Source organism: Onychomys torridus, chromosome 1 (assembly GCF_903995425.1).
Source record: "Onychomys torridus chromosome 1, mOncTor1.1, whole genome shotgun sequence".
NCBI lineage: Eukaryota > Metazoa > Chordata > Mammalia > Rodentia > Cricetidae > Onychomys > Onychomys torridus.
The window spans coordinates 104,422,742-104,448,853 of NC_050443.1; the positions used below are offsets into that span (position 1 = coordinate 104,422,742).

Consider the following 26,112-nt stretch of genomic DNA (forward strand, 5'->3'; position numbering starts at 1 on the left):
TACACTGATAAAATAAGCATTTATTAGAAAGGGCATAAGGCTGAGAGAGAAGTCCCAGAGACCAGCTCGGGAGTGGGGAACAATGGGGCTCCTTGCTGAAGCAGGGCAGGACTGTGGCTCTTCCCACTCCCCAGCCTAGCTAGGAAGGCCTGTGGCAGAGCTCACAGATGTCAGTGTGTTCTGAGCAACCCATGTCAAGGGAGATGGCAGAGGAAGTCATGCAGAGGCAAGGCTAGAACCCCTGACATGGAGATTCCCAAGGTGTCAGAGATACAGGCGGCCTCCATGGCAAACTCTCGGTGCTTGTCACTGGTCTGGGAGAGCAAAGAACAAGGGTTAGGCTTCCATCCACAAGACTCGTGAGGCCACCCACAGCCCTTGGCCAACTAACACAGACCTCTAGAGCAATGTTGTGGAAGGTATTCACATAGGCAGCCCCACCCAGGAACCCTTCATACAGAACGATGATGAAGATGAGGTAGATGCTGGGCAGGAAGCTCAAACATACGTCTGCCAGTAAGAAGGCCAGGTTGAGGCACTGTGGGCAGAGGAGAGGAGACTTGAGACCGGGAAACAGCACAGCATAGAGGTAGCATGTCTCAAAGCTGTCGGGCTATAGGAGACACTGGGGAAGGAAAGGACTAACAGGCCTGTGTAGGATCCCAGTGCCACGCTGGCCCTGCAGGACCCTGAGATCTTGGTGGGTCTTCCCTGGCCCCATCCGCATTCCCACACACCTTGTAGATTCCTCTCCTTCCTTTGCTCCCATAACTCCTAGCCTGGAATGCTCCTCAGCCGTCCCTCACTAAATTTGGATCAGGGTCATTCCCACTGTGGTCACTGGTCATCTTATTCTCTTCTTGTTTGTTTTTTCTTTTCTCTTTTTTTTTTCCAGTGTGTGTGCGCACGTGCGTGCGTGCGTGCGTGCGTGCGTGCGTGCGTGTGTGTGTGTGTGTGTGTGTGTGTGTGCGCGCATGCGCGTGTGCGTGTGCACGTGTGTGTTGTTTTTCTTAATGAACCATTATACCTGGACACCCCGCCCTCAGACCTAAGTTAAGGCCTTGTGCTCCACAGGCAAGTGCTCTACCAGAGTCTCATCTTCAGCACTCCAGGGATCCCCTGAACATACCCCAGTCTCCCCTAATTACTGGCCTGGGACCAATGGGCCTCCCAGGCTGTCTCATTGCATCTAGCCAGGGATACTGCAAAATACTCACAATGTGCAGGACAGTAACACAACAGAATCACCGGGCTGCAAATGCCAAGACCACAAAAATCCGGACTAGGAAGATGGCTCAGTGCTCAACAGCACTTGCTGTTGTTGCAGAGGACCTAGCTTTGGTTCCCGGCACCCACATGGTGGCTCACAACTATCTGTAATTCCAGTTCCAGAGGATTTGACACTCTTCTGTTCTCTACAAGCTCCGGGCACACGGGTGGTTTGCATCATGCAGGCAAACACTCATATGTATAAATTGAAAACAAAAAGAGGGTCAGGAGTGATGTGGCACACCTTTAACACCAGCACTCCAAAGGCAGAGGCAGGCAAATCTTTCTGAGTTCGAGGCCAGCATGGTCTACATCGTGCATTCCAGTTCAGTCAAGGATACATAGATAGAGAGACCTGGTCTCAAAAATTTTAAGTCAAAAAATTTAAGAGTACTGGAGTTGAGAAACCATAGTTTTCACGTTCACTTCAAGAAGCCTCATTGAACCCCGACTTGAGGGCACCAGTCCCTACTCTGTCCCAGGTTCTTCAGCAGGATTCTGCTATCCAAAGACACTGTGAGCCCTCCCTCAAGTGTGGGTCACCACTGGTCACCTGGTGGCTCAGAGGATCCACACACAAAGAATCAACTGGGGATGTGTTAGCCAGGGACCAGGAAGGCCTCCTCATTCTAAAGTCATCACTGAGCCAGTCTGGAAGGGCTCAGAGATCTGTACTAAGAAGAACACACTGGCCGGGCGGTGGTGGTGTACCCCTTTAATCCCAGCGGATTTCTATGAGTTTGAGGCCAGCCTGGGCTACAGAGTGAGTTCCAGGAAAGGCACAAAGCTACACAGAGAAAACCAGAAAAAAAGAGAGAAAGAGAGAGAGAGAGAGAGAGAGAGAGAGAGAGAGAGAGAAAGAAAGAGGGAGGGACGGACGAAGGAAGGAAGGAAGGAAGGAAGGAAGGAAGGAAGGAAGGAAGGAAGGAAGGAAGGAAGGGAGGAGATGAGGCGACACTGGTGCTAGAGATGTAAAGGGAGGAGCTCAAAGCTGCGCCTGTGGCATGAGGCCTGGGGATGTGGTAATGGTAGGGATTCAGGGATAAGGTGACACCTCAGACTGTAAGCTACCTCCATGTGCAAATCGCTGACAACTGCTGGCCTAGCCTTGGGCTAATAGCACTCATCAGATCCACAGGAGGGTCAGAGGCTATCAGCTGTTGTCTGAGCTTCAGAACACAATCTATACTTCTGTGTTTCATCATAGAATTAAGTCTTTTTTACATGAAACATTTATACATTTATTTAGTGTATATGTGCACTTATGCACCCCTATGGAAATCAGGTATCAAGCTCAGCTCGTCAGGCGTGGTGGCACTGCTGAAACACTTTGCACCCCCACCCCTCTTTATTTTTTATTTTTTGTTAGTTTGAGACAGGGTTTCTTGGTGTAGCCTTGGCTGTCCTAGGACTCATTTTGTAGCCCAGGCTGGACTCGAACTCACTGAGATCCATCCACCTGTCTCTGCCTTCCAAGTGCTGGGATTAAAGGCATGTGCCACAACTGCCCCGCACATTTTTTTGTTTTTGAGTGTACAAGTGTGTATGTGCCAGTGTATATGTGTGTGGAGATCAGAGAATTTTCAGTAGTTGGTTCTCATCTTCCACCACGTGGCACCTGGTATGGCACTCAGGTCATTAGGGATACCCCTACCTGCGGAAGCATCTTCCTGGACCATCAACTAAGTTTTTTTTGAGCTGAGGATCGAACCCAGGGCCTTGCGCTCTACCTTTAGCTCTACCACTGAGCTAAACCCCAAACCCCATCAACTAAGTTTTAAAAAAATGTTTTTAATTACACATATTTTTTGAGGGGTGGCACACAGCATTTGTGTGGAGGTAGAAGGCAACTTCTGGGAGTCAATTTTCTCCTTCCCCCGGGTGGATTCCAAGGATCAAACTTGGGTGGTTAGGTCGGTGGCAAGCACCAACACCCACTGAGCTGTCTCTTTAGCCCCATGAATTGAGTTCTTCAACGTTAAGGGTAAAGTACTTTTCTGTAATGCAGGGAATGGATCCCTCCACACTTGGGGGCAGAAGTAGTTTGGATTTTAGATGTTTTAGGTCTTTGGAGTATTTGCATATACATAATGACAGATCTTGGGGATAGGAGCCGAGTCTAAGTGTAAAACTCATTTTTCATGTATACTCTATACATGTGACCTGAAGGTAGTTACTAAAGTATCTGTAGTAATTTTTCTTATGAAACGAAGTGTCATGGTGTGGGATTTTGCATTTGTGGTGTGTCATACAAGTCAATACATTTTGCATTTTGGGTTCCAGATGTTTACATTAGAGTTGCACAACCTGTAGTCAGAGGTTTAAAAGTCACTTTAGGGCTGTAGATCTCTAGATGAATGCTGGTAGACTCCCTCTTGGGAGACTGCTACAGAGAGCGCCATATTTACTAAGAACCACAGATCTCTGTTTGCTAAGGGCAGCTGAATTTGCTCCCAGCAATTATTCACTGATAAAAACACTCACTTGACCAAAATGCCACTGATTCTATTCTAAATAATCTAACCTAACATAAAAGAAACAGAGTTTCCTTATAGGTATAGTGTGCCTCTGTCTGATTTGAAAATATGTCTCTTTGCATAAAGTATTGGCAAATAATCATGAAACATATTCCGACTGATTAACATGTGGTACAAGTCAGGCATAGGGGTATACACCTGAAATCCCAGCCCCCTGGAAGCAGGAGGATCATCAAGTTCAAGATCAGCCTGGACAACATAGTGAGACCCAGCTTTAAAAAAGCAAAAGACAGGAGTGTGGAGAGATGGCTCCGTGGTTAAAAACACTGGCTGCTTTTTCAGAGGACCTGGGTTCAGTTCTCAGCACCCACATGGCAGCTCACACCCATCCCTAACTCTAGTTCCAGAGGATCCCATGACCTCTTCTGGCTTTTGTGGACACTGTGCATGTGGTGCATAGACATACACGCAGGAAAAACAACAACATCATCATCAACACCCCACCACCACCACCACACACACACATACACACTTGAAAACAAAACCCACAAAGTTGGGGGTAGGGGCTACGGGGGTGGCAAGATGGCTCAGCAAGTAAAAGACATTTTCTGTGCAGGTCTGACAACCTAAATTTGAGCCCCCAAAACCCAGCAGAAGAAGAGACAACTAAAAGTTGTCCCCTGGCTTCCACATTCAGACTAGTATACACACACACACACACACACACACACACACACACACACACACACACACCACGTATCATACATATAATAAAAATACATAAATATTAGTTAAAAAATAAATAAGCCAGCTGTAGTGGCACACACCTTTAATTCCAGCCCCAGCACTTTTGGAGGCAGAGACAGGCAGATCTCTGAGTTTGAGGCCAGCCTGATCTACAGAGTGAGTTGCAGGACAACAAGGGCTATTACACAGAGAAAACTTGTCTCAAAAAACCAAATAAACCAAGTGCTAGGGCAGGCCTGATGGTACAAGCCTATAATCCCAGCTACTGGGAGATTGAGATAGTAGGATTAAATGTTCATGATTTATGTGGTTCAGACAAGATTCAAGGCCAGCTTTATCATTAAGATTTGCCTCCAAGGCCAGGAGGTAGTGGCACACACCTTTAATCCCAGGAATCAGGAGGCAGAAACAGGTAGATCTCTGAGTTTGAGGCCAGCCTGGTCTACAGAGCAAGTTCCAGGATAGCAGGACTGTTATACAGAGAAACCCCGTCTCAAAAAACAAAGAAACAAAAAGCTTTGCCTCCAAATAAAAAAAAAAAAACTTTGCCTCCAAATAAAAAGCCCAGGCTGATGAGATGGCTCGGCACTTGCTCCCAAGCCTGATGGCCTGAGTTTGATCCCTAGAACCCATGTGTGGAAGAAGAGGACCAATCCTGCAAGTTCTCTGACCTCCATGCACACCACTTGGCAAGTGCCTCCTTCCCCCACTCAATAAGTAAATAAAAATCGAATTACAAAATTTTTAATTGTAAAAATAAATAAATAAAAAGTCTGAAAGTTTAAGATATACCTCAATAAGAGCACTGACCTAGCATGCACAAGGCCCTAGGTTCAATCACAAGGACTATAAAAACAAGCACACAACTAAAGGCCAGGCATGAAGGTACATGCCTTCAATCCCAGCATCTGTGAGGAAGAGCTCCAGGCCAACCTGGTCTACCTACTGGATTCCAGGCCAACCAGAGCAACACAGTGAGATCCTGTCTCAAAAACAAAGAAAACTAAAAACTAAAACAACAACTACAAAACCAAAATAAGCCAAAACAATATCTTAGTCTTCCATTTCCCCCTCAATGTTGCTGTACAAATACTATGAGAAATAGTTGTTGCCCACATCTATTAAATATTTTAATTTTTGCAGTACTAGAGATGGAACCCACAGCTTTACACTCTGCCACTGAGGTACACACATCCTGCCCCACCACATCTGATTTCTCGATGGGGAAACTGAGGCTCATTAGAGGTTCGGAGACCTGCTCCGAGTCACACAGCTATCCAGTACAGAGACTGGTATTTGCCCACAAGTATGAGTGGCTTCTGATGCTGCCACGCATTTCATATGGAGCCCTGCTGATGTTCAGTGCTACACTTAGGAATGCTAGGGCACACTAATATCTTCTGCTGAGTGAGGGATGCTGGGAGCCAAGCAGAGAGTGGAGAAACAGGGCAGAGGGTCAGTACCTGCAGCAGGGTTAGGACCCAGGTGCGACGGATGCGCCAGCAGTGGAGAGAAGAGCGGGAGACGAACACACCAGCCTGGTAGAGCATCTGGTACCTGAGGGGGGGCAGGGAGGGTGAGGAAGCTCCTCTGGGAGCCTGTGGTTAACCCCTGGTTGCCAACATCGAGGGATCCTTCTAGGCCACTGCCCACCACCGGCCGACTTTTCTCACCATCGGTATTGCTGAGCATGACTCAGGGATGTGTTCCGGAAAAACAGGAGCTCAAACTGCAGCAAAGACCATACAAGTGGAGATTTGTGGAGCCTCAGTCCTAACTGTCCTCCCACACCCCCTTCCCAGCACCCCTCACTCACAAGTCCCTGGTTGATGAAATACTCAGCAAAGTAGACCAGCACCAAGGGGATGATATATCGCAAAAGGCCCTGGAAGAGTGGAAGATGTAAGCAGAAAGCAGGAGGCAGAGGCTCCTCGCAGGGCACCCAGAGCCAACATCCAAACCTTGAACACTGTCCACCTTTCCTGGAGCGAGAGGTCCCAGCTGGAACCTAGAGAGCAGGGACAAGCAGGAGGAGGTTGCACACTGAATGCTTAGCTAGCCACCATCATGCAGCAAGCAGCCAGCCACCACAGCAGTGTGTGCGTATTTAAATGGCGCTGGGTTGCACACCGACTAGTGGCTAGAATGATAAATTTCATACTTTGAACACATGTATACACACAAGTGAGTGAGTGTGTGTGTGTGTGTGTGTGTGTGTGTGAACTGATTTTTTAAAAAGGAGCAAGACTGTACGTCAGTGTACAGCTTTTAGCTGCTGACCCCATCTCAGACTCTCAAACAGGCTATTTCTAAAACAGTCACTTTTTTCTACCAAAAGGCCTCAGGCAGAGCTGTTTCCTGAGCCTGGAACACATTCACCTAGACATTCACAAGGATGACTCCTTGGCAGCCAAGTTTCAGCCCAAAGACATCCTTCCAAAAGCCTTCTTGGGCTGATGAGAAGGTTCAGTGCATGAGGAGAGCGTGCGCTGTCAAGCCTGAGGGAGTGATTCCATCCCTAGAACCTCTCACTTCTGCATCTGTGCACAGGCCCTTCCCCCAGCTCACCCCACCCCAGGAAATCAATGGTTTGTTGATTTTAAAAGCTCTCTCAGGAGCTGGAGAGATGGTTCATCCGCTAAGAGCACTGACTGCTCTACTAGAGGACCTGGGTTCAATTCCCAACACCCACACAGCAGCTCACAACTGTCTGTATCTCCAGTTCCAAGGGCTCCAATACCCTCACACAAATATAACATAAGCAAAACATCAATGCACATAAAATAAAAATAAATAGATCATTAAATAAAGGCTTTCTCAGAGATGGAGGGATGGCTAGGAGTTTAAGATCACTTGTTGCTGGCAGATTCTAAGAGGGTTATTTTTTGCTTTTTTTTTTTTTAAACAGTCTCATTCAGGAGGCAGGGGTAGGTGGATCTTTGGATTTGAGGCCACGCTGCTACAGAGCAAGTTCCAAGACAGCCAGGGCCACACATAGAAACTCTGTCTTGAAACAAACAAGAAAAAAAAAAAAAAGAAGAAGAAAGAAAAAAGAAAAGAAAAAAAAAGGGCACTTGTTGCTCCATCGTGAGGACCAGGATGAGAACCCCAACACCCCCACCAAGTGGTTCACAACCGTCTGTAACTGCAGTTCCAGGGGACCTGACGTCCTCTTCTGGCCTCTGTGGGCACTCAGCACACCCATAGTGTAAATTCAGAAAAATACATACACATAAATAAATATAAAGATAAATCTTAGCCAGGTGTGTATGGTGGTACAAACCTTTAATCCTAGTACTTGGGAAACCTGGCGGGTGGATCTTGTGAATTTGAGGCCATTCTGGTCTATAGAGTGAGTTCCAGGCCAGCAAGGGCCACACAGAGAGACTCTGTTTTTTGTTTTTGGTTTTTTGTTTTGTTTTGTTTTGTTTTTTTGAGACAGGGTTTCTCTGCCCTGGCTGTTTTGGAATTTGCTCTGCAGACCAAGTTGGCCTCGAACTTAGGGATCCACCTGCCACTGCCTCCCAAGCGCTGGGATTAAAGGTGTGCGCCACCACTCTGGGCCCTATCACTGTTTTATGTTCTGTGAAAATGTTCTCCTTTCTTCATCTTGAACACCTCTGGTCTCAGCAACTGGAATGTCTGGCATGTGGTCAGTAAGTACACATGACTGCTTTGACCCAAAGCTGTACACCCAGCCTGTCCCTCTCAACTGTGTCCACTGTTGAGACCAAAATCCCAAAGGGAAAGTGACCCTGGGAAGGCCTGTGACTCCTACCTGGCTTTGACTCTGGGGTCTCAGTGCCTATGAGTGGCTGCCGGGCAGCAGTCTCTGCCTCGTCTTCCCCTCCAGGGTCCTGGGGTTCAGGAGATGTGAGCAACAAGAAGTAGCTGGATGGAACAGAAAAGCAACAGTCATGAGCTCTTGTTCCAACAGAAAAGCCCCAGAGGTCCTGCAGGCCACCCTTCCAGGAGCCCTTTGACATTTGTATGTATTTAAAGACGAGGAACTCACGGCCTCTAAGGTAGCCAATCCTGTGCTGTGAGAGCCTCAAATGTTGACAAATGCATCCTGTGGGACCCAACTTGGACTGTTTCCACCCAGGGACCCATTTGACAGGGTCCACACCAGCAGCTCAATCCCACTTTCTTGTTCTCATGATTGACAGCTGCTTTAGTAGCACTTCTTGTATATTTACCATTTCACAGTAATTTTTATTCAGTGTGTTCCTTGACATTTTTATACATGTAAATACTGCGCTCTGGTCTCTTTCACCCCACCCTCTCCTGTCTTCTTCCCACACCTATGAACTCTCCCACCTCCCAGGTCCCTTTCTCATATTCATGTCTGGTTTTGTTTGTTATTTTGTGACTGAGTTTAACCAGAGCCTGTATGATCATGGGTTTTTGTTTATGTTTTGTTTTTTTCTTTATTTAGTTTTTGTGAGACAGGGTCTCACAATGTGGCCTGGATGGAGCTCAACATATACCAGGCTGGCCTCGAACTCACAGAGATCTGCCTGCCTATTCTGCCTGAGTGCTGGGATTAGAGGCATTTGCCATCATATCCAATTATCTGTATTTATGTTTTGAACCAGGATCTCCAACATGTGATCCCTCTGCTTCAGCCTCCCAAGTGCCAGAATTCTAGGCTTTCACACTACACACATCCTGGCTTCTTTTTTCTATGTGGCCTTGTCCTTATAACAGGTCCCTAGACCTTAGCATGACTGACTCCATGATGGAAGTGCCATTCAGGCTATAAAACTCAGCATGCAGACAGCACCACCTGTCAAAACTAAAACAAAGACCTAATCCATCAAAGTCCATATAGTTCTGGGAAAGTCTAAATGTACTAACCTCAATTTTACAAGCTTCCGCAGTTCCGCTTCTGGCTCACTGTTCTTGTTAACTGAAGTATGTCAACCCAGGACATGGTTTGTATGCTTAAAAGTTCACTCTGAGAAAGGCTCAGTGCTACTCTGGGATCCTGACTACCCAGTGCAGTGGTTGGCTAGCTAAGGACTTTCTATTGACCTAACTCATGTCCAAGCAGTCTTCTCTGGTAGATACCCCACAACAGTCCTAAGGTATAACATGAAGTTACAGGGTTAACTAACTAGTTAATGTTCTCTCTCTCTCTCTCTCTCTCTCTTTTCCGGGGCTGGGAGGGAACAGGGTCTCATATAACCCCGGCTGTCCTTGAGACTCATTATGTAGTCTAGGCTGGCCTCAAATTCACAGAGATCCACTTGCCTCTGCCTCCTGAGTGCTGGGATTAAAGGCACACACGACTCCTGGCTTAATACTGTTTTCTACTACACACAATAGACACAGCAAATACTCTGAGTACACTCAGTCCCGGCATCGGACCTCACTGTGCTGATGGGTCACACTCATCAGCTGGCACGAAAGGAGTACCACTGTGATACAGGGACAACCGAGGGTCAGGAATGAAGCTGTTCAGAGTCACACGCTAACACATGCCCACTCTGGCCCTCAAACTGAGGCTGTCGAGAGTCAAGAATCCACACGTCCTCACAACCAGGCTGAAGAGAGCTGAAGATCAGATTAGGATCAAGTTCCTCCTCCCATGGTTTTGACCTTTGGGCCCAAGGACACTCACCTGGCCAGCAGCAGAACCGGGATCCCCAACATAGAAAGCAGGGTGTGCTGTGGGGAAAGGCCAGCCTGGGTGAGTCCCAGGTAAGACAGCGATCCAAGAAGCCCTGCACCCCCGGTACCCGAGGACCACCAGGAGATCACAGCACTGAGGAGAACACAGGAGCATTGAGGAAGATGCAAGCCAGCAGGGGGCTCTCTCCTCTCCCTGTCCTTCCTGCCCAGCCTGCTTACCTGGGGTAGAAGGCCGTGAGTGAGAGAAAGGTGACCTCTCCTAGACCCGATGAGATGCTGGCCAAAACCACTCCTGGGAGGATGGGAAGGACACGGTGGCCTTTAACTGAAGGTCACAGTCCCCTACAATGTTTAATTATAGCCTCATCTCTCTACCAGCTTAGCGGGCTAAAAACAGATCTGTCACTACACAGACTGGACAGGCTAGGGTCTCATCTCAAAGAGTCACACCCTTCTCCACGTACCCCATCCTCATCCTCTCAATCATTCAACCCTGCTCAGCCCAATCTATACTCAGCCCACCCATCCCTTCCTAAGTTAACACCTCCAAATTGTTCTGAGAGCCCACTCTTTGTTTGGAAAGCTCTAGCAGGGTTTGGGATTTGTGTTTTGTTTTGTTTGAGACAAGGTCTCAGTATGCAGTCCAGGCTGGCCTGGAACTTGTACATCAGCCTGGCCTGGTACTCTCCTTGTTTTTTTGGAGACAGGATTTTGCTGTGCAGCTTAGGGTAGCTTTGAACTATATGGCCCAGACTAACCTCAAATTCACAATCCTCCTGTCTCTCAAGTGTTAGAATTACGTGTGTGTGTATGTGTGTGTGTGTGTGTGTGTGTGTGTGTCCCAAACAAACACTAGCAGTTTCCTGGGGTTACAGACATACCCTTTCACTCTGGGAAGCTGGGGAGACTACCCCCACAGCACACTGTGGTGGCTTCTCGGGGCCCATCCACCACACATAGCTGCATACTCACCACACAGGCTTAACCCCACTGAGTGAGAAAAGGCAACCAGGATAAAGCTTCCAGCAGAGCAAACTCCACTGACAAGGACCCGGGGGCTAAGAAGAGATGGAGAGGAACTCAGAAGGCCACCTCCATGTGAGACTCGCCAGTCTGCCTCCACCTCCCTCTCTGCCTTCCTCCTGCTACCCTGACCCAGACCTGTAGGGCAGCAAATGAAGGCCAAGAGGAGCCAGGAGTTTGATGATGAGGGTGGGAAGGATGTCAGCCAGGAGCACTGCCTGAGACAGGAAAACACAGTAAGAACCCAGACCCCTCCCAGAGATAACCTTCCCCCCCCAGCAGTGGAGCCAGCCAGTAGACCTGCTGCAAGTTGAGTTAGACAGACCTGGGTTTACGCCTAGCTTTCCTGGCTTGGGGCTCCTCTTACAGGTGTGAAGGCTCTGTCACACTCTGAGCTTCCCTTTCCTCAGCCCCAAAGGGAAAGTGTGCACTGCCTAGTTCACAAATCTACCACGAGGGTGCCCTGAGCTGATAGTTACCACTCACAGAAAGGGCCCCTGGCAACTGGCAGCCTTGGTCATTGTAATCCTGACGGTCCCAACTGGGTGCAGAGGGAATGAGGGTGCAAAGGCATGGATCGTGGGGGCCTCATGTGGGTACTCACAGCTGTGGAGATGGAGTTGCAATCAAATCGAGATGAGCTATTGTGAGGCATGGGTGTTGGGCCCGGCTCCACCTATGGGAGAGAAGAAAGTCTTTCCTACAAGGAAGCAAGAGGTTAAACAAGGCCCAGTCTCTGCCCTAATTTGACAGATAGCTTCGGGTAGGCACGGACTTCTTGGGGCCTTAGTTTCTCTACGTGCACAATGAAGGAGAGTGTTTATAAACATCTCAAACTATTGGCCCACAGGCCAATGATAACCCTCCAAGCTGGATATCACATACTTAAGGGCATTCCTATGGAAATCTGGGTTCCTGGGAAATCTCATCTTGGGCCAAATTCCCTATTGAACCTGCAAAATGGAAGCTGCTCCTCTTGGAACATGCATTTTCTAGATCATTATGACAAGAAGTTCTGTACCAGGGGGGTTTACCTGCCAGCAACATCTGTAACATCTGGAGACATTCTTGGCTGTCACTTTTGGTCGTTAGTGGGTAGAGGCATGGGATACTACTGAACACCTACAATGTGCAGGCCAGACTCACAACAGTCACCTAGCCCCAAATGTCAACAGGGCCCAGATTAAAAAAAAAACACACCACAAAACAGGGTCTCACCCAGCCAGTAATTGAGTTCACCAACCTGGTATCCATTGTTGTCTTCAGGATCCCTCCTGCCCTGGGGGTATGGGTGACTAGGGATTTTAACTCCCTTGGTCTACCCATGGCTACTTCATGAGATTTTTGGGGGCCCTCTGACCCTGGTTGGTGGTGGTGAAGAGGGGCTCACTTACATGGCTCTGGTTCCCAGACGCTTGCTCCTGCTTAAGAATGTCATGGGCAGCACTCAGCATCACCACATATGAGAAATTGTTGCAAAGACCCAGGATCCTAGAATGAGGAGAGATGTTCACTTTCTGTCTTCTGTCCACCAACAGTCCTTAAAGGTCTCTCCCTAACCCATTCCCTTCAAACGCCATTCTCTCTCTCTCTCTCTCTCTCTCTCTCTCTCTCTCTCTCTCTCTCTCTCTTTTCCTCCAACATTGCCGGTGTCAAGGTTAGAAATAGGCTTTGAGATTAGAGCAGCTCATGCCAAGCGCCAAGGCCTCTTCCAGGAAGATATGCCTACCACTCTTTCCTAATCTTTCTTCTATGCTGGCACTAAGATTCAGTTCTGGGGACATTTCTCATTGATGCACTGATATACTGGGGAAAAATAGAAATACCCAGGGCTTGAAACTCAAGCCAGCTTCTCTCTACTTCTGTGGCCTCAGTGTACTCCTATGTTAAATGGGGGCAAGTTCTCACCTGACCTCAAAGAGTGATGGAGGAATCAAAATAAATACCAAGGGTTCCTTTTGATCCGTAAGGCATATTGCTCTATTTTCATCTCCCAGAGCAGTGCTCAGGGATAGGAAAACACAAACGGGCTGTGGACAGAGCTCCCTTGTAGAGTGCTCCATGAGCATCTGGAAGGCCCTGCTGTCAATTCCCTGCACTGTAAATAAAAGCAGCAGGGCAGCTGGGCATGGTGCTACAGGCCTGTAACCCCGCCTCTGGAAGGCAAATACAGAGAAATTCAAGGCAAGCCTCCACGGCCCATAGCGTTTAAAGCTGGCCCCGGACAAAGACCCTTCCTTCCATACAAAAATAAAAATAACAAAGTTGCAACCTAGATTGTTAGAGGAAAACATTCCGTAACGCTACAGGTGGTAAGAGGCTCTGCTCAATAGGTGACGGTGGTAATTTTATGGAATTTGGAAAGCTCGCAGGTGGCCAAGAACAAACAGGTTGACTCAGTATTTGCGGATTCAATTGCTCTCCGCAGCTGGACTCTCCTCCCTTCCCAGTCGTACAACTCTCAGGCCACTTACCAGAAGCCCACCGCATTCTTCCACTGGGCACTCCGACCATCCAACGGAGGGGCTTGGGGCTCTGAGTCGGTCTCCTCCCCTGGGAGGAAGAGAAGGCATGACCCACTACTCACTCCAGACCGCGAAGGCCCCCAGTGTTTTGTATCCCGCCGCGGGGGTCCGGCCAGTTTCCGAGCTCCTCAGGAGCGTCGCGGAGCAGAGGTGGTCGTTACCATGACAACCAACAAGGGTACTCACTCTCAGAATCCTCAAGGGCCCTCCACGAGCCCTCAGAGCTTCCCATAGCATCGAGTTCGGGTCCCCCAAAGGGCCCAAAGTCAGCGTGTGTTCGGAGTTGGCTTCAAGAGAACAGATAAACGCCTGGGACAGGTGGGTGTGAAAGATCAACGCCCGGTGGTCAGGCCCAGGTCCGGCTGTCTGCTACACAGCACTGTCCATCAACAGATCCCCAGATCTCCATCTCGTGGCCACCCACGCTCCACCCGTCCAACCCCGCCCCCGGCCCCTCTAAAGCAAAGCCCCCGCCCCCCGGCCTGTACCTTTAAGAGCAGCTGAGCTCCCAGGTACAGTAGCAGGTTGGAGGATCACGTGTCAGGACCAGTGCGCCTTCCATCACGTGCTTAGAAGTCCCTCCCCATACACACTTCCGGGTCCTGTTTTCGCCTTTGGCCTTCCCAAATTTCGAGCGTGAGAAAAGGAGAGTTCTGAAGGACCCTGGAAGCACTGGTTTTGAACTGGAACGGTGGGAGTCACAAGCAGAGCCATGAAAAGCAGCATTCTAGACGCCGATCAAATATGCCAGTACTAGTCATGGCGTGGGAGGCGTCAGCTTCTTTCCTGCTGCGCTCACTTGCCTGAAACAAATATGGCTACTTTCCTACTCCTGTCCGACGACCCACCCGACTCCCCTAGGACTGGTTCTGCTTGGAAACAAAGGCGTCCAGCCTCAGGTCCTTCTTATCTGTTGTCCTTACAGACTGTTGTAAAATAAGCAACTGAGAGGTAGCTCAGAATAGAATGATTGCCTAGAAAGCTAAAAACACCCACCAAACAGGTTTCCATGAATTACCTGTGGCAACATTCAAGGCATTAAGAAATTCCCTTTGGCATATTATCCTAGAACCAACAAATATTACGAAAATAGTGCAACCCCTGGTCTCCTTCCCCCAATGTCAATCCTGTATTAGATTTGTGGGTGACTTTAGAGACCCAGTTAGCGCTAAGAGGTGCTGAGTTCACTGAGCAAGAATTTTTCCTGGTCTGTGATGTCAGCCAGTTGTCCTCATTGGAAATTAGGAAAATGAGGTTGGGAGGGGGGCAGTTGGAATACATCCCCTCACATAGTCCCAAATAAGGAGTCCCTTACCTTCCTCTCGATGGCAGGGCGGCATCTTGGCCATTCTTCATCAAGTCCATTCCTGTTATGGCTTCTCGCAGCCTGTGCCCACTTGTCCCAGCTCTTTCCAGTCACCAGTCATTAAGATTGCCGTTTGAAATATGCCTTTCTATGGTGTTCTTCCTAGATCACTAAACCAGTGAGAAAAGGGATCCTACTACCCATGCAGGGCTCTAGAAATTCTGCAGTTTCTGTTTTTAAGGAGCTCACAGAAAGCTGTGAGTAACAAATGGCCACAGTACAAAAATAACCACACAGGTTGGAGATTTAGTTCAGTAGTAGAGCGCTTAGGCAAGCCCAAGGCCCTGGGTTCGATCCTCAGTTCCAAAAAAGAATAACCACAGTTGAGGACATGGGCATTGGAGACACCAATCCAGGCTTTTCATCCCCTCAGCGAAGTTAATGACATGGAAGTGGGAAGCCAGGATTTCCACTAGTCTTATCCTCACTCCGACTGCTTCTCCCCAGATAAATCAGGAACCACAAACCCTAGCTTCCTCTCGCTGAAGGCTGTGGCTTGGAGGAGACGGAAATGGCTGAGGTGTGAATGTAAGACCTGACTCACTCGGGCTGCACTTGCCACATGCCCCCTCCCCCATACCCACTTCTGAGGTCTCCTCTTCCCACTTTATCCTTTCTAGCCTGATCCTCTGCCCTTTAGCTCCAGATGTGCACCTGAGCCTGAGTCACCTGGACACTGTACAGCCATTTTCCTGCCTGCCATGAAGTCATCCATGAGCATGGGGGAGGTGCACAGGGCCTGGGGGGGGAGATACGTCAGGGAGAGACAAGGGAAGAGGAAGTGTCTTGGGTGCTGGGGAGGTCTGGCTTGCATTAGTGGGTGGGGACTGATGGTCATTGTGAGCTTTCTGGACACACAGAGACAGACCTACAGGATGGATTTTCTCCGGCTTCGCCTCCCCGGGCTGCATCAGGCCTTGCGGGGAGCACTGGTGAGAGGGGAGATCTGGAGGCTTCTGCCATTCCCTGTAGTCCCACCTTTCCTGCTCCCTTAGAGCCTCTCCCTAGGCTTGGGGTCCCTTTCCTACAGTCAGCCAGCCTCCAGTCTTTCCTGGGTTCCAATCTCCTGCCCCCGCCAGCGCGTGCATGTTCTCCAGGACAGGCCCCATGTTGGTCCTTACACAGATTTCCAACCCCAGATTTCTTACCTGGGCTTGTTTGGAGTAGTGCCCCTGGGGAAAGGGCTAGACTTGCCCTGAATGTCTTCACTCTGCTCTCTTCTCTTCTAGGATTCCTTCAGCGCTTTTGTGTCCTACCTCCTAGGGGATACAGTCCCCACGGTAGAGAGGGAGCCGCAGGCAGCTGAAGAGCTGGGGGAAGTGGCCGCAGGGAAGCCAGGGAAGGTCATAGAGGAGGAAGCCCAGGAGGCACTGGAGGGACTTAGAAGTGACCAGAGAGAGAGGGCAGGAGCACCTAGAGAGATCGTAAGATGCCAAGAAGGGAGTTTAGCTGGTGGACAGACCTGGGGGTGGAGAGCAGACAGCTCCCCACGGCCCCAAGCAGAAAGGCAGGACACTGGGTCCAGGAAGGCAGCTGAGGGTGCCAGGGGCCAGGAGCCAAACGCTCCGCTGATGCCTGAGGCAGGGCCTGGCACTCACAGAGACAAGAGCAGTAATAGAGCCCTGGAGATCTGGGGGCATGGTGAGCAGGAAGTGAGCAGTGGGGAGCCGCTGAGAACCTGCGAACAGAAGGAAGAAAAGGAGGTGGTGGCCAGGGCAGTGGAGTCAGCCTGGCTCAGGGAGCCTGAGGAGAATGCTGGTACTGATGGGCAGAAGGTAAAGGAGGACAGCCAAGAGACAGACTGGGTGGCCAAGGACGCAGAACCCGAGGGGTTTGGAGCCAGAGGGGCTGACGAGGAAGAAGAGAGGATGGTCCTGATGACGGAGGCAAAGGCACAGGGGACACAAAACCCAGAGGCAGAATCTGAGGACTGGGCCATGTTGGGCAGAGAGGCCTGGACAGCCTCAGGCAGGGAGGAGGCTGGTAACCGAGGCATTCGGGAAGCAGAATATGGGCCAGACCCAGAAGACAGCATCCCAGAAGCTACTGGGAAAGCCTGGGTCCTAGAAGAGGCTTGCAAGGGAGGCCAGCAGGATGAGATCAACGAGAAGAGAGAGGCTGAAGCTAGACATCAGACCCAGACCCTGGAGAGTGAGAGACCCAGAGAAATGACTGAAGGCCAGACAGCAGGGAAGCCGGCTGAGGGAGACCAGGAGACGCAGGGCAGCTCTGAGGATGAGGAAAGGCAAGACTCAGCCACTGGAGAGCAGGGTGTGAGTCTGGAAGAGGAGGTACAGGCAGAAGAGTCCACTAGGGAGGAAAGGATCTCTGGGGCCATAGAAGCTGAGCTAGCCCTGGACAAGGAGGCTCAAGGTGAACCTGACGTGGAAGAATCTCCAGAAGCCAGGCCTGAGGAATCGTACGTGGGAGAGAAAAGTGAGGTAGCTCAGATGAGACAAGAGGAATTGAGAGTAAAGGTCACTGAAGGACAGGACCCTGAGCTGAGGAGAGGGTCCCAGACCTTGACTGAACAACTTGAGGATGGACAGAAGGGTCAGGAAGAGACCAGGAGAGCTCCAGACCTGAGCCCAGCAGGGATGCTAAGTTTGGAGGACTATGGCAGGCCTGTGGGGTTTGCAGGTCCTGAGCTAGAAGCCCAGGGAAACTGGAGAAGGGATGTGGACAGCACAAACACTCAGAAGGTAGAAGCAGGTGAGGAAGAGATTGCAACAGGGCAGGCAGTGGAGGTCCAGGCTGAAGGAGGCCAGGAGTCTCAACAGCCAGAGGTCCCAGGGTGGGAAGCAGAGGCCGGACTGGCCTCCATAGCAATGAGCCAGGAGCTGGAGGGAAGCCAAGAAGCAGAGACAGGCCAGTCAGTGGGGGAGTCCAGGCCCACAGAAATCAAAGCTGGTGACGGGGAGGCTGAGGTGCCTTGGGAGGCAAACAGAACATGCAGGGAAAGGAGGCTGGAGGAGGTGGCTCTGAGCCTACAGAACAGTGAAGACACACAGACCAGTTCTTCAGCTGCTGAGATTATCTCGGGTAGCAGGACTGTGGGGGCTGAGGAAGGGCCAGAATGGGAAGCTGGGATGGCTCCAGAGAGGGAGGTTGGGAGAGCCTGGGATTCCAAGGGCAGAGGGGAGACTGGGGGAGTCACCGAGCTGGAAGAGGATGCAGAGAAACAAAGTGGGCAGGGAGCTTGCTTGGAGGGCTCAGCAGAGGAGAAGGCAACTGGCTGTGATGTCCAAGAGATTGGTGGGACTGGAGAGGGAGAGCCGGCAGAAATGGAGACATCTGTAATGGCAGAAGGAATGAGGGGAATGGATGATGTGACTGTAGGCTCCCAGGCAGAGAGAGCAGAGAGGTCTATAACCGTCATGGAGACTGAGGGGCTCCTAGGAGATCAGATGCTGTTGGAAGAAGAGGCTGGGGGAGGGCTATCAAGAGAGCAGAGGGGCCACAACCCTGAGGGAGAGACACAAAAGCTACGTGACGTGGAGGATGCCGTGAGAGAAGCACAGAGGACAGAGATCCAGGAAAATGATCCAGAAGGTCAGGAGGACACCTCAGGCCAGCAGACACACCGAATTCCCACATTAGCTGTGCCTGGCTTCTCTGAATCAGCTGGGGCCACAGCGTGTGCCCCAGGAGATGCTCCCAGTAACTGGAATGAGGTGAGGGCTCCAGCGGGACCTTGAGAGGGACAAGCAGAATTTGGAAGTCAGCTCTCCACAGTTGTCTGTGTCCCTTGCCTGTAGGCCCTGCTCCCTGGGTCCCGCCTGGATGTCTCGGTCCCTCGAAGTCGTGTGCTCCTCTCACGAAATTCCTCACGGCGGCGCTCAAGGCCCTCTTTGCGTCGAATCTCTGCTCCTGAGCCGCAGTATGACCCTCCCAGTCCCCAACCCGAAGAGGAGCTGTTTCCTGAGCCCTCACCTCTTCAGCCAGAGGAAACTTCAGAGCTAAGTGCCACAAAGCCTGCAGGGACTCCAATGCCGGCCAGGAAAAAAGTGCTGGGACATGGGTAGGCACAGGGGCTCCACACTCGGGATGGTGAGGAGGCTGTGGGTATTGGGGTCCAGCTCCCATGGGTCTGTTCCTTCTACAGGTTTGGCTTCGCTCATCCCGGCATGATGCAGGAGCTGCAAGCCCGACTGAGCCGGCCAAAGCCACAGTGACAGGGCCTAGAGCCCTTGTGAGACAGGTCTCCTAAGGGAGGGTCAGAAGGCCTTGCTGGACTCTCGTTACCCTTGACTCCCTCAGCTACTGGAACACATCGTTTTCACCCTCTGGGCCTCAGCTAAACCAGATGTTTATGAAGACTTTGAATCTAAGGAGTTTGAGTCCCCAGTGTAAGCTGGTAGAGCACCTGCCCCACTGGCATCTTGATCATATAGGTCCCTGCCCAGGTCACCTTTCCCATCTGTCTCAGCTACTCAGGAGACTAGAAGGAAGACAGGGTTGGAAAGACTCTTCTCCCCTAAATCTTCCCTGTATGATCACCACCGCCCGCCCCATTACCCATCATGCTAGAGCCCCACAGAGAGCTGTGTAAGATCACACACCTCTGGGGTGGAAGCCCCCCACCCACCCCCCAAAGAAAGATCGCTGCCTGGAGTCAGTGGCCATGGGCAGCAGACCAGTTGCTTTGAGTTTCTAAAATGATAACTCAGTATCACAACTGCAGGTTGCTATGGTAACCTCCAGGCCAGAGTTGGGGAACGTTGCAGGAACTCCAAGAATATAGGAGTAGAGAGAGGTTCTGGGTAGGCAGAGGCTTTGGACTGCTCCCAAGCTCTCCTGCTCATTGGGTGTCAGACACTCCTGTGAAGACGTGGAGACACAAAGTGGGCCAGAAGACTTTATTAGGCACCCAGCATGGTGGCCTAACTCAAGAATGAAACAATAAATAAACCATCATTTTCTAAAAATAAATAAATATCCAAGAAATAAATATCTGGTGAGGACTGTTGGGCTTTTAAGTTATTGGGTTAGGGCTGGGGACTAGTGAAACCCTGGTCTAAGGCAAACGGGCCAGAGACTGTCCTGGACTGTCTGCCAGACTCCAGCCTTAGAGTCTTAGTGGATGTGGGAAGGGAGCTTAAAAGTCCCTCCAGAGGGCTGGAAGCTAGGTTTAGGAACCCCAAGCTGGGCCTGGGTGCTGGGGCAAGGTCAACAACATCAAGTCCCGAACAGCCCGAGACAGGACAAGCTCCAAGGAGTGTAGGAGCTGGTAGGTATAGAGCAGCTGGGGCCAGGACACTTGGGATGACACCTGATTGGGGCCATCCAGAGCCCCTAGGAGCAGCCCCTTCCTTTCTTCTTCTTCCTCCTCTTCCTCCTCAGAGCAGTTGAACCCTGCAGCCAGCACCTGTGAGAAAAGATCCATGGGTCACACAATGCCACATCAAGAACCTAAGAGTCCATTCCTTCTGTTACTCATCACCTCCTAATGACATCTATGACCACAGGCCATGATTGCTCTGGACAGCCTCTACCTCAGACCTCTGGTGTCAGAGTCTCCCACCTTATCTGAGTCTGGTATTCTGTTTCCTTTTCCCTTAAAATTATTTATTTTTGTATGTATGTACTCTAGTGTATGTATGTGCAATACATGTGTGCAGTACTTGAGGAAATGAGAAGAGGCACCAGGTCCCCTAGAACAGGAGTTCAGGATGGTTGTGAGTCACCGTGTGGATGCTGGGACTCAAACTAGGGTCCTTTGCAAGAGTCAACAGTGCTCTTAACTGCTGAGCTATCTTTCCAGTCCAAAAAAGAATTTTTTTTTAATTTTTAATGATTTATTTATTTTTATTTTAAATGTATGAGCATTTTACCTGTATGTATGTATGTATACTGCCTGCATGACTGGTGTTCTTGGAGGCCAGAAGAGGGTGCTGGATGTCCTGAAACTGGCACTGTGGACATTTGTGAGCACTTATCCTCTGAGAGAACAGCAAGTTCTTAACTGCTGTACTGTCTCTCCAGCTCTGTTTCTTGTGTTCAGTTGTTTTTGCAGAATCTTCCTATGTAACTCCAGCATGGCCTTGAATTCACAACCTCTTGCCCGAGCCTACCAAGTGTTTGGGACTACAGGATCCCACACCTTTGGCTTACTAGATTTAAAAATAATCAACTTTTACATTTATTTTGTGTGTATGGGTGTTTTCCCTACATGTATGTCTGTGGACCACCTACATGCCTAGTGCCAAGGAGGGGAGAAAAGGCACCAGATCCCCTGGAACTGATGGTTGTTAGCTGCCATGTAAGTGCTGAGAATTGAACCCAGGGTCCTCTGGAAGAGAGGCCAGTGCTGTTAACCACTGAGCCATCTCTCCAGTCTCTTTACCTAATTTTTTTTTAATTAAAAAAAATGGCCATAGTAGAGCAAGGTGCTACAAACAGGGTGGGATTGATCTCCTGGGACACCCTGGGGGCCACTGCTCAGGAAGTCCCTCTTTGCTATTTAGGATTTTTTTTTTCAGGGTCAGCGGGTATGATGTAACTACTCGCTCTTGCTTGCGTTTTCTATTCTCCTTTTACTGAGGTAAAAATTCTATTGCCTAAATGTCCAGGAGGATCTGAGTAGTGTCAGAATTGGAGGGGGAGGAGAACAGACATTGGGCCTGATGATGACAGTGTCTGTCCCGGGTGACCCCAGGTTCTTTTTTCCTTGGAGTCCAATCCTCAAGAGCAGGCAGAGACTTTGGGGCAGAGCCAGGCTCTGATGCTGCTACTCACTCACAGGATCTGGAATGTCTCCCCAGGCTTCCTCAGCCTGATTCACAGGAGTATTTCAAAAGGGAGCCAGTGAGCCTATTTTGCTTGTAGGTACCAGGGGTCAAGGGTGTAGTGGGCACTCTACCTGGAACCGTAAGTGCCTGTGGAGGTCCCGGAGATTCAGCCTCATGGCCCACAGCTGCACCCTCTCTGAGCTGGTCCAGGTCCCTTGGCTCTCCAGCCCTCCCAGCAGGGCAGGGAAGGGCTGGAGAGTGGTGGAAAGGAAACAGAGCCTCTCTGGGTCCTATTGAAGGGAGGGGGATGGTCAAGAGACTCCTACAGGACACCGCACCCAGCCCCAGCTTTATGTGTGTCTCTTTTTCATTCCAGATTTCATTTCATCCTCAAATTTACTCTTTAAAACATTGATTATGGCCGGGTGGTGGTGGCGCATGCCTGTAATCCCAGCACTCGGGAGGCAGAGGCAGGTGGATCTCTGTGAGTTCGAGGCCAGCCTGGTCTACAAAGCAAGTTCCAGGACAGCCTCCAAAGCTACAGAGAAACCCTGTCTCAAAACAACAACAACAACAAAAAAAAATTGATTATGTCAGTGGTAGTGGTGCATGCCTTTAACCCTCTCACTCAGGAGGCAGAGGCAAGTAGATGTGATTCTGAGGCCAGCCTGGTCTGCATAGTGAGTTCCAGGACAGCCAGAGCAAATAGTGAAACCCTGTCTCAAAATATATATATATATATTATTACACTGTGTCTGTTTTTAGCATGCATATATGTGTATGTGTACACACACCTGTGGAGGTCAGAGGACAACTTGCTAAAATTGGTGGTTTCTACCACGTGGGTCCCAGGGATTGAACACAGGTTGTCAGGCTTGACAGCAAGCACCTTTATCTACCGAGCCATCTTGCTGCCTTCTTGAATGTATTCTTGGGTTCCCCCACCATTGCTTTGAGCTCTATCCCATCTCCTTCTTGGCCATACTCTTCGGCTCATCTCCCTCCTTCCACAACCTCATTCCACCCCTTCCTTTGCTACTCTGTCCAACCTGTCAATCACATCCTGTTTCCAGCATCTCTACCTGCTTTGCTACCCTGTTCCCACTCCAACCCAACTCCCTCTGCAGTCTCACATTCATTGTTTGCTCATTCCATCCTCTTCTTCCATCCCCAGCCTAATTTTCACCCATATCCACCAACAGTCTTCTCATCTCTGACCTGACCCTCAACTCCCATCCCTGTGACCAGCCTGTCTCCTTCCCACAACTACCTCCTTTCCCAATCTCATATCAACCCCAGCCCCACCTCTTCCTCCACCCAAAGTCATTCTTACCATCCCCCATTCCCATTTTCAAATTCCAGCATGCTCCATCTCCCTTTGCTCCTCTCCTATCTCTCTCTCTCTCAAAGTGAAGTCTCTGCCTCCCAAGCACTGGGATTACAGATGTGTACCACTATCCTCAGCTTCCAGCTTCACCTCCATGAAAGCACATTAACCGCATGAATCTGCAGATCCACACTCACTCAAACCCTTGTCCATGCCAATGCTTCATGCCAGTCTCCCCAGCCCGTGCCCTTCACTCACAGAGAGATGACGCCATGCCTGGAAGATCAGGGAAACATTGGGGAGATGTTGTCCCAGAGGCAGAAGGTCCAAGCTCACTCCTGGCAATCGAGATTCAGCCTGAAGGGTAAGTTCTGTTAGTGGGGCCCAGTGGGACACAGGGGTGTGTGTGTGTCCCCACCTCCAGACCCGATTGCCTCAGGGAGACTCACAAAGCTGTGGACATAGCCCTGAGCCTCAGAGAGCAGCTTCCTGGCAAGGTACAGGCTGACTGTGAATTCCCTGCGCAGCTCCTGCAGGCTCAGGGGGCCTGTTGGGAACCCCCAGGCACCAGCTTGTACCAGAAGCAAGGGTAGCAGCAGCAGGCTGAGCCCTGAAGAGAGGAGGAAAGGGGACAAGGTTGAGACCCCTGGAGAAAAGGACAAGTCTATACAAGCTCTGAGTCTCTTTCACTGGCATCTTCAAGCTGCCCCCTCAGAACCACCATTTGGACCACAGAGGCTGCCCTGTGTCATCTCTGCACAAGTGCCATTGTTGTAAGAAGACAAAGGTAGAATCTTGACACACACACACCCACTAACTCCCGTGGTCAGTTGCCTGCATAACTGCATGCATGTAGCCTGGTTGCTAGTCTTTTTCCATTCTACAGTGGAGAAAGATCTTGAGATTAGGTAAAGTGACTACCCAAAGTTAGACAGTGAGAGGAACAGGGAGGCAGGATTAGATTCCAGATCCGTCCACACACAGGCCAGTGTGCTTCCCCCAGGGAACTCAGATGAAATAGCCACCTGCCTCAGAAGTGAGGACACTGTGTTCTGCCAAGGATTCCTTGGGCTCACCCAGGCAGCTTTGGTGCTTTGAACTGACCTAGGGCCATGGGGGAGACCTGGAAAAGCCAGTGAATGGCTCTATTCCAGGAACTCAGATGGAAGGCAGTAAGCCATCATGCACTGGAACCCTTCTGGGGTAAACCAGCAGCATAGTACAAAGAAACGTGAGGTGGGGTGGCACTCATAGGAGGGAGGAGGTTAGCTTCTGAGTCCTCCCTTGAGCAGGTCATTTTTATCTCTGTGTCCCAGGCTCTGCATCCAAGAGGGGAGCAGGGCTCTGGAGTGGGGCCACTGGGAAGAGGGCAGTCTTCAGAGGTTTCTCAATTAGGAGTTACACAATTCCCCTCGAAACCCAAACCAAAACCATCCCCAAATCCAGCCCCATTCCTGCTCCTCCCAAGGCCCCTTCTCTGTCCATTCATTATCTCTAACCCGCCTCTAAGTGCCCTCGGTAGAGGTTAATGGACTTTCAGAAGTAGGTAGTGCCTGAGATCTCTGGCATTCAGGCTTCTTGGCTTGGGAACCATTCTGACTCTCTAGCATCCTGAAGAGTAAAGCAAAACACCATTCTACCTAGCTCTAGGATGAGGACAAAGCATGCACCCTTGGGCCCTGGTAAATATTACACCCAGACTAAGCTGTTCTAACTCATACCCACTATCGCCTCTCTAAGTTCTGGACACTCCGAGACCCCTTCTGTAGTGAATCCTGTCCTCGTCCTCCAGCTCTTGGTCCCCACCCCGTCCTGACACTTGCCTCTCTCCCTACAGTTCTGTCCCTAGCTCCTCAGCTACCAGCTGCAGACTGGGCGACCTTCTAAGCTTCAGAGGGGCCGCCCCCTTGGTCCCAGTCACCACTTGTTCCGGAACCCCCCCCCCCGCCCCTTGTTCCTCTGACTGTCCTCAGCTCTCAGTCTTCATTTGTCTACACAGTCCTACTCTTGGCCAGACTGCTTATCCAGTCCTCCTTACACACCCCAGCCGAGCTGTCCCATTACTGGTCCAGCCTGGGCCAAGCTGTAATTCCACTGCTCTAGCCCCTGCGCACTCACACCAGGCTCATTGCCATGGTCAGCCAGCCGTGTCCATTAGCTTGGTCAAAGTGCTGCCCTTCAGCCCTCTGCCCCAACCCTACCTGTTAAACTCTGCCAGGCTCCACCAAACCTCCCACCCCTCTGCCCAGTCCCAGCTTCCAACTCACGCCAGCCAAGGCCTCCTGTCACCTGGCCCATGTCAGGGCCAGCCTTTGTGTGCAGCCATCTCCTGGGCAGGGGGGTCTTATACTGGGGGCTGCGCCCAGTTTCGCTTTCTGTCCTGCCTGTACTTTCAGCTTTCTGCTCACTGAGTCTTCCCTTCTAAAATGGGGAAATGTAATTTCCCTTCCCAGAGGGGGAAGCATGGGGGTGGCGGGAAGCTAGCGTTTCAGCCCATCTGAGCTCCAGATCCACGGTTGGGCTCCCAGGTCCAGCCCCTCTCTCAGCTCCTCACCTCTGGGACTCTGGCCACTCACATAGTTCTGTCCATTGGTGGGACCCAAAAGACCCAACCTCCTCCTACTTCTCTGCGGTCACTAGGATCCAAGGGCCATTGCCAGTCCATTTTCCTTAGAATGACAGATGGCCAGGTAAGGGAATTACCCATAAGAGGGGACTTGGTGGGGTTGACTCATCCATGCCCTCATTTGGTTTACCAGATGGCTGAAGAGTGTGCGGGAAGTCAGAGCTCCACAGTGAGGAATGAGTCTGTGTGGGGCCGGCGGGGACTAGTTTGATGCACAGAGAGAAGGCATTCAGGTGTCTATAACCAAGTGTCAGGGCTGAAGGAGACCCATCTCAAGGCCACGGCATCATGATTGGCGTTATTCAGATAATGGCTCAGTCTATGGGCAGAGTCACACAGGATTAGGGTTCAGTCCATATCAAGGGTCAGAACTTGGACTAGGGC

At 50.5% G+C, this 26,112-nt stretch overlaps 3 protein-coding genes across 4 annotated transcripts; 1 reads left to right on the top strand and 2 right to left on the bottom strand.

Moving 5' to 3' along the window:
- On the bottom strand, positions 1-15,151 carry Cln3 (CLN3 lysosomal/endosomal transmembrane protein, battenin). Of its 2 annotated transcripts, XM_036205138.1 has the most exons (17): positions 14,994-15,151; positions 14,167-14,481; positions 13,865-13,987; positions 13,628-13,706; positions 12,548-12,644; positions 11,758-11,829; positions 11,292-11,371; positions 11,103-11,188; positions 10,350-10,422; positions 10,120-10,263; positions 8,272-8,384; positions 6,455-6,501; positions 6,310-6,378; positions 6,167-6,222; positions 5,957-6,050; positions 398-538; positions 1-314 (listed from the first exon to the last, which is right to left on the bottom strand). In XM_036205138.1, the coding sequence occupies exons 3-17, from the start codon at positions 13,908-13,910 to the stop codon at positions 195-197; spliced, it is 1,317 nt and encodes a 438-aa protein (XP_036061031.1). In that variant the 5' UTR covers positions 13,911-13,987; positions 14,167-14,481; positions 14,994-15,151; the 3' UTR covers positions 1-194. The 2 variants fall into 2 exon arrangements, with proteins under 2 accessions (XP_036061031.1, XP_036061038.1); XM_036205145.1 differs by lacking the exons at positions 13,865-13,987; positions 14,994-15,151 and having other exon boundaries at positions 14,167-14,215.
- Positions 14,417-19,975, top strand: Apobr (apolipoprotein B receptor). The gene is made up of 5 exons (XM_036205125.1): positions 14,417-14,577; positions 15,905-15,976; positions 16,274-18,718; positions 18,803-19,065; positions 19,150-19,975. Exons 2-5 carry the CDS (start codon positions 15,920-15,922, stop codon positions 19,217-19,219), a joined length of 2,835 nt encoding a protein of 944 aa, XP_036061018.1. The 5' UTR covers positions 14,417-14,577; positions 15,905-15,919; the 3' UTR covers positions 19,220-19,975.
- Positions 19,902-25,505, bottom strand: Il27 (interleukin 27). Its single transcript, XM_036205155.1, has 5 exons — positions 25,370-25,505; positions 23,552-23,712; positions 23,361-23,459; positions 21,907-22,065; positions 19,902-20,412 (listed from the first exon to the last, which is right to left on the bottom strand). Exons 1-5 carry the CDS (start codon positions 25,398-25,400, stop codon positions 20,176-20,178), a joined length of 687 nt encoding a protein of 228 aa, XP_036061048.1. The 5' UTR covers positions 25,401-25,505; the 3' UTR covers positions 19,902-20,175.
- Between the last annotated feature and the right edge of the window lie 607 nt (positions 25,506-26,112).

Bases quoted from the DNA above. Each gene is read 5' to 3' on its own strand.
- Apobr (XM_036205125.1), top strand. From the start codon at position 15,920: ATGGATTTTCTCCGGCTTCGCCTCCCCGGGCTGCATCAGGCCTTGCGG. The intron at 15,977-16,273 runs GTGAGAGGGGAG...CTTCTCTTCTAG, and splicing joins AGGCCTTGCGGGGAGCACTG to GATTCCTTCAGCGCTTTTGT. The intron at 18,719-18,802 runs GTGAGGGCTCCA...CCTTGCCTGTAG, and splicing joins CTCCCAGTAACTGGAATGAG to GCCCTGCTCCCTGGGTCCCG.
- Cln3 (XM_036205138.1), bottom strand. From the start codon at position 13,910: ATGGGAAGCTCTGAGGGCTCGTGGAGGGCCCTTGAGGATTCTGAGA. The intron at 11,189-11,291 runs GTCTGGGTCAGG...ATCTCTTCTTAG, and splicing joins CTTCATTTGCTGCCCTACAG to CCCCCGGGTCCTTGTCAGTG. The intron at 10,423-11,102 runs GTGAGTATGCAG...CCATCCTCCCAG, and splicing joins AGTGGGGTTAAGCCTGTGTG to GAGTGGTTTTGGCCAGCATC.
- Il27 (XM_036205155.1), bottom strand. From the start codon at position 25,400: ATGGGCCAGGTGACAGGAGGCCTTGGCTGGC. The intron at 23,713-25,369 runs GTGAGTTGGAAG...TCCTCTCTTCAG, and splicing joins GACAGGAGGCCTTGGCTGGC to GGCTCAGCCTGCTGCTGCTA. The intron at 22,066-23,360 runs GTGAGTGAAGGG...TCCCTTCAATAG, and splicing joins AGGCATGGCGTCATCTCTCT to GACCCAGAGAGGCTCTGTTT.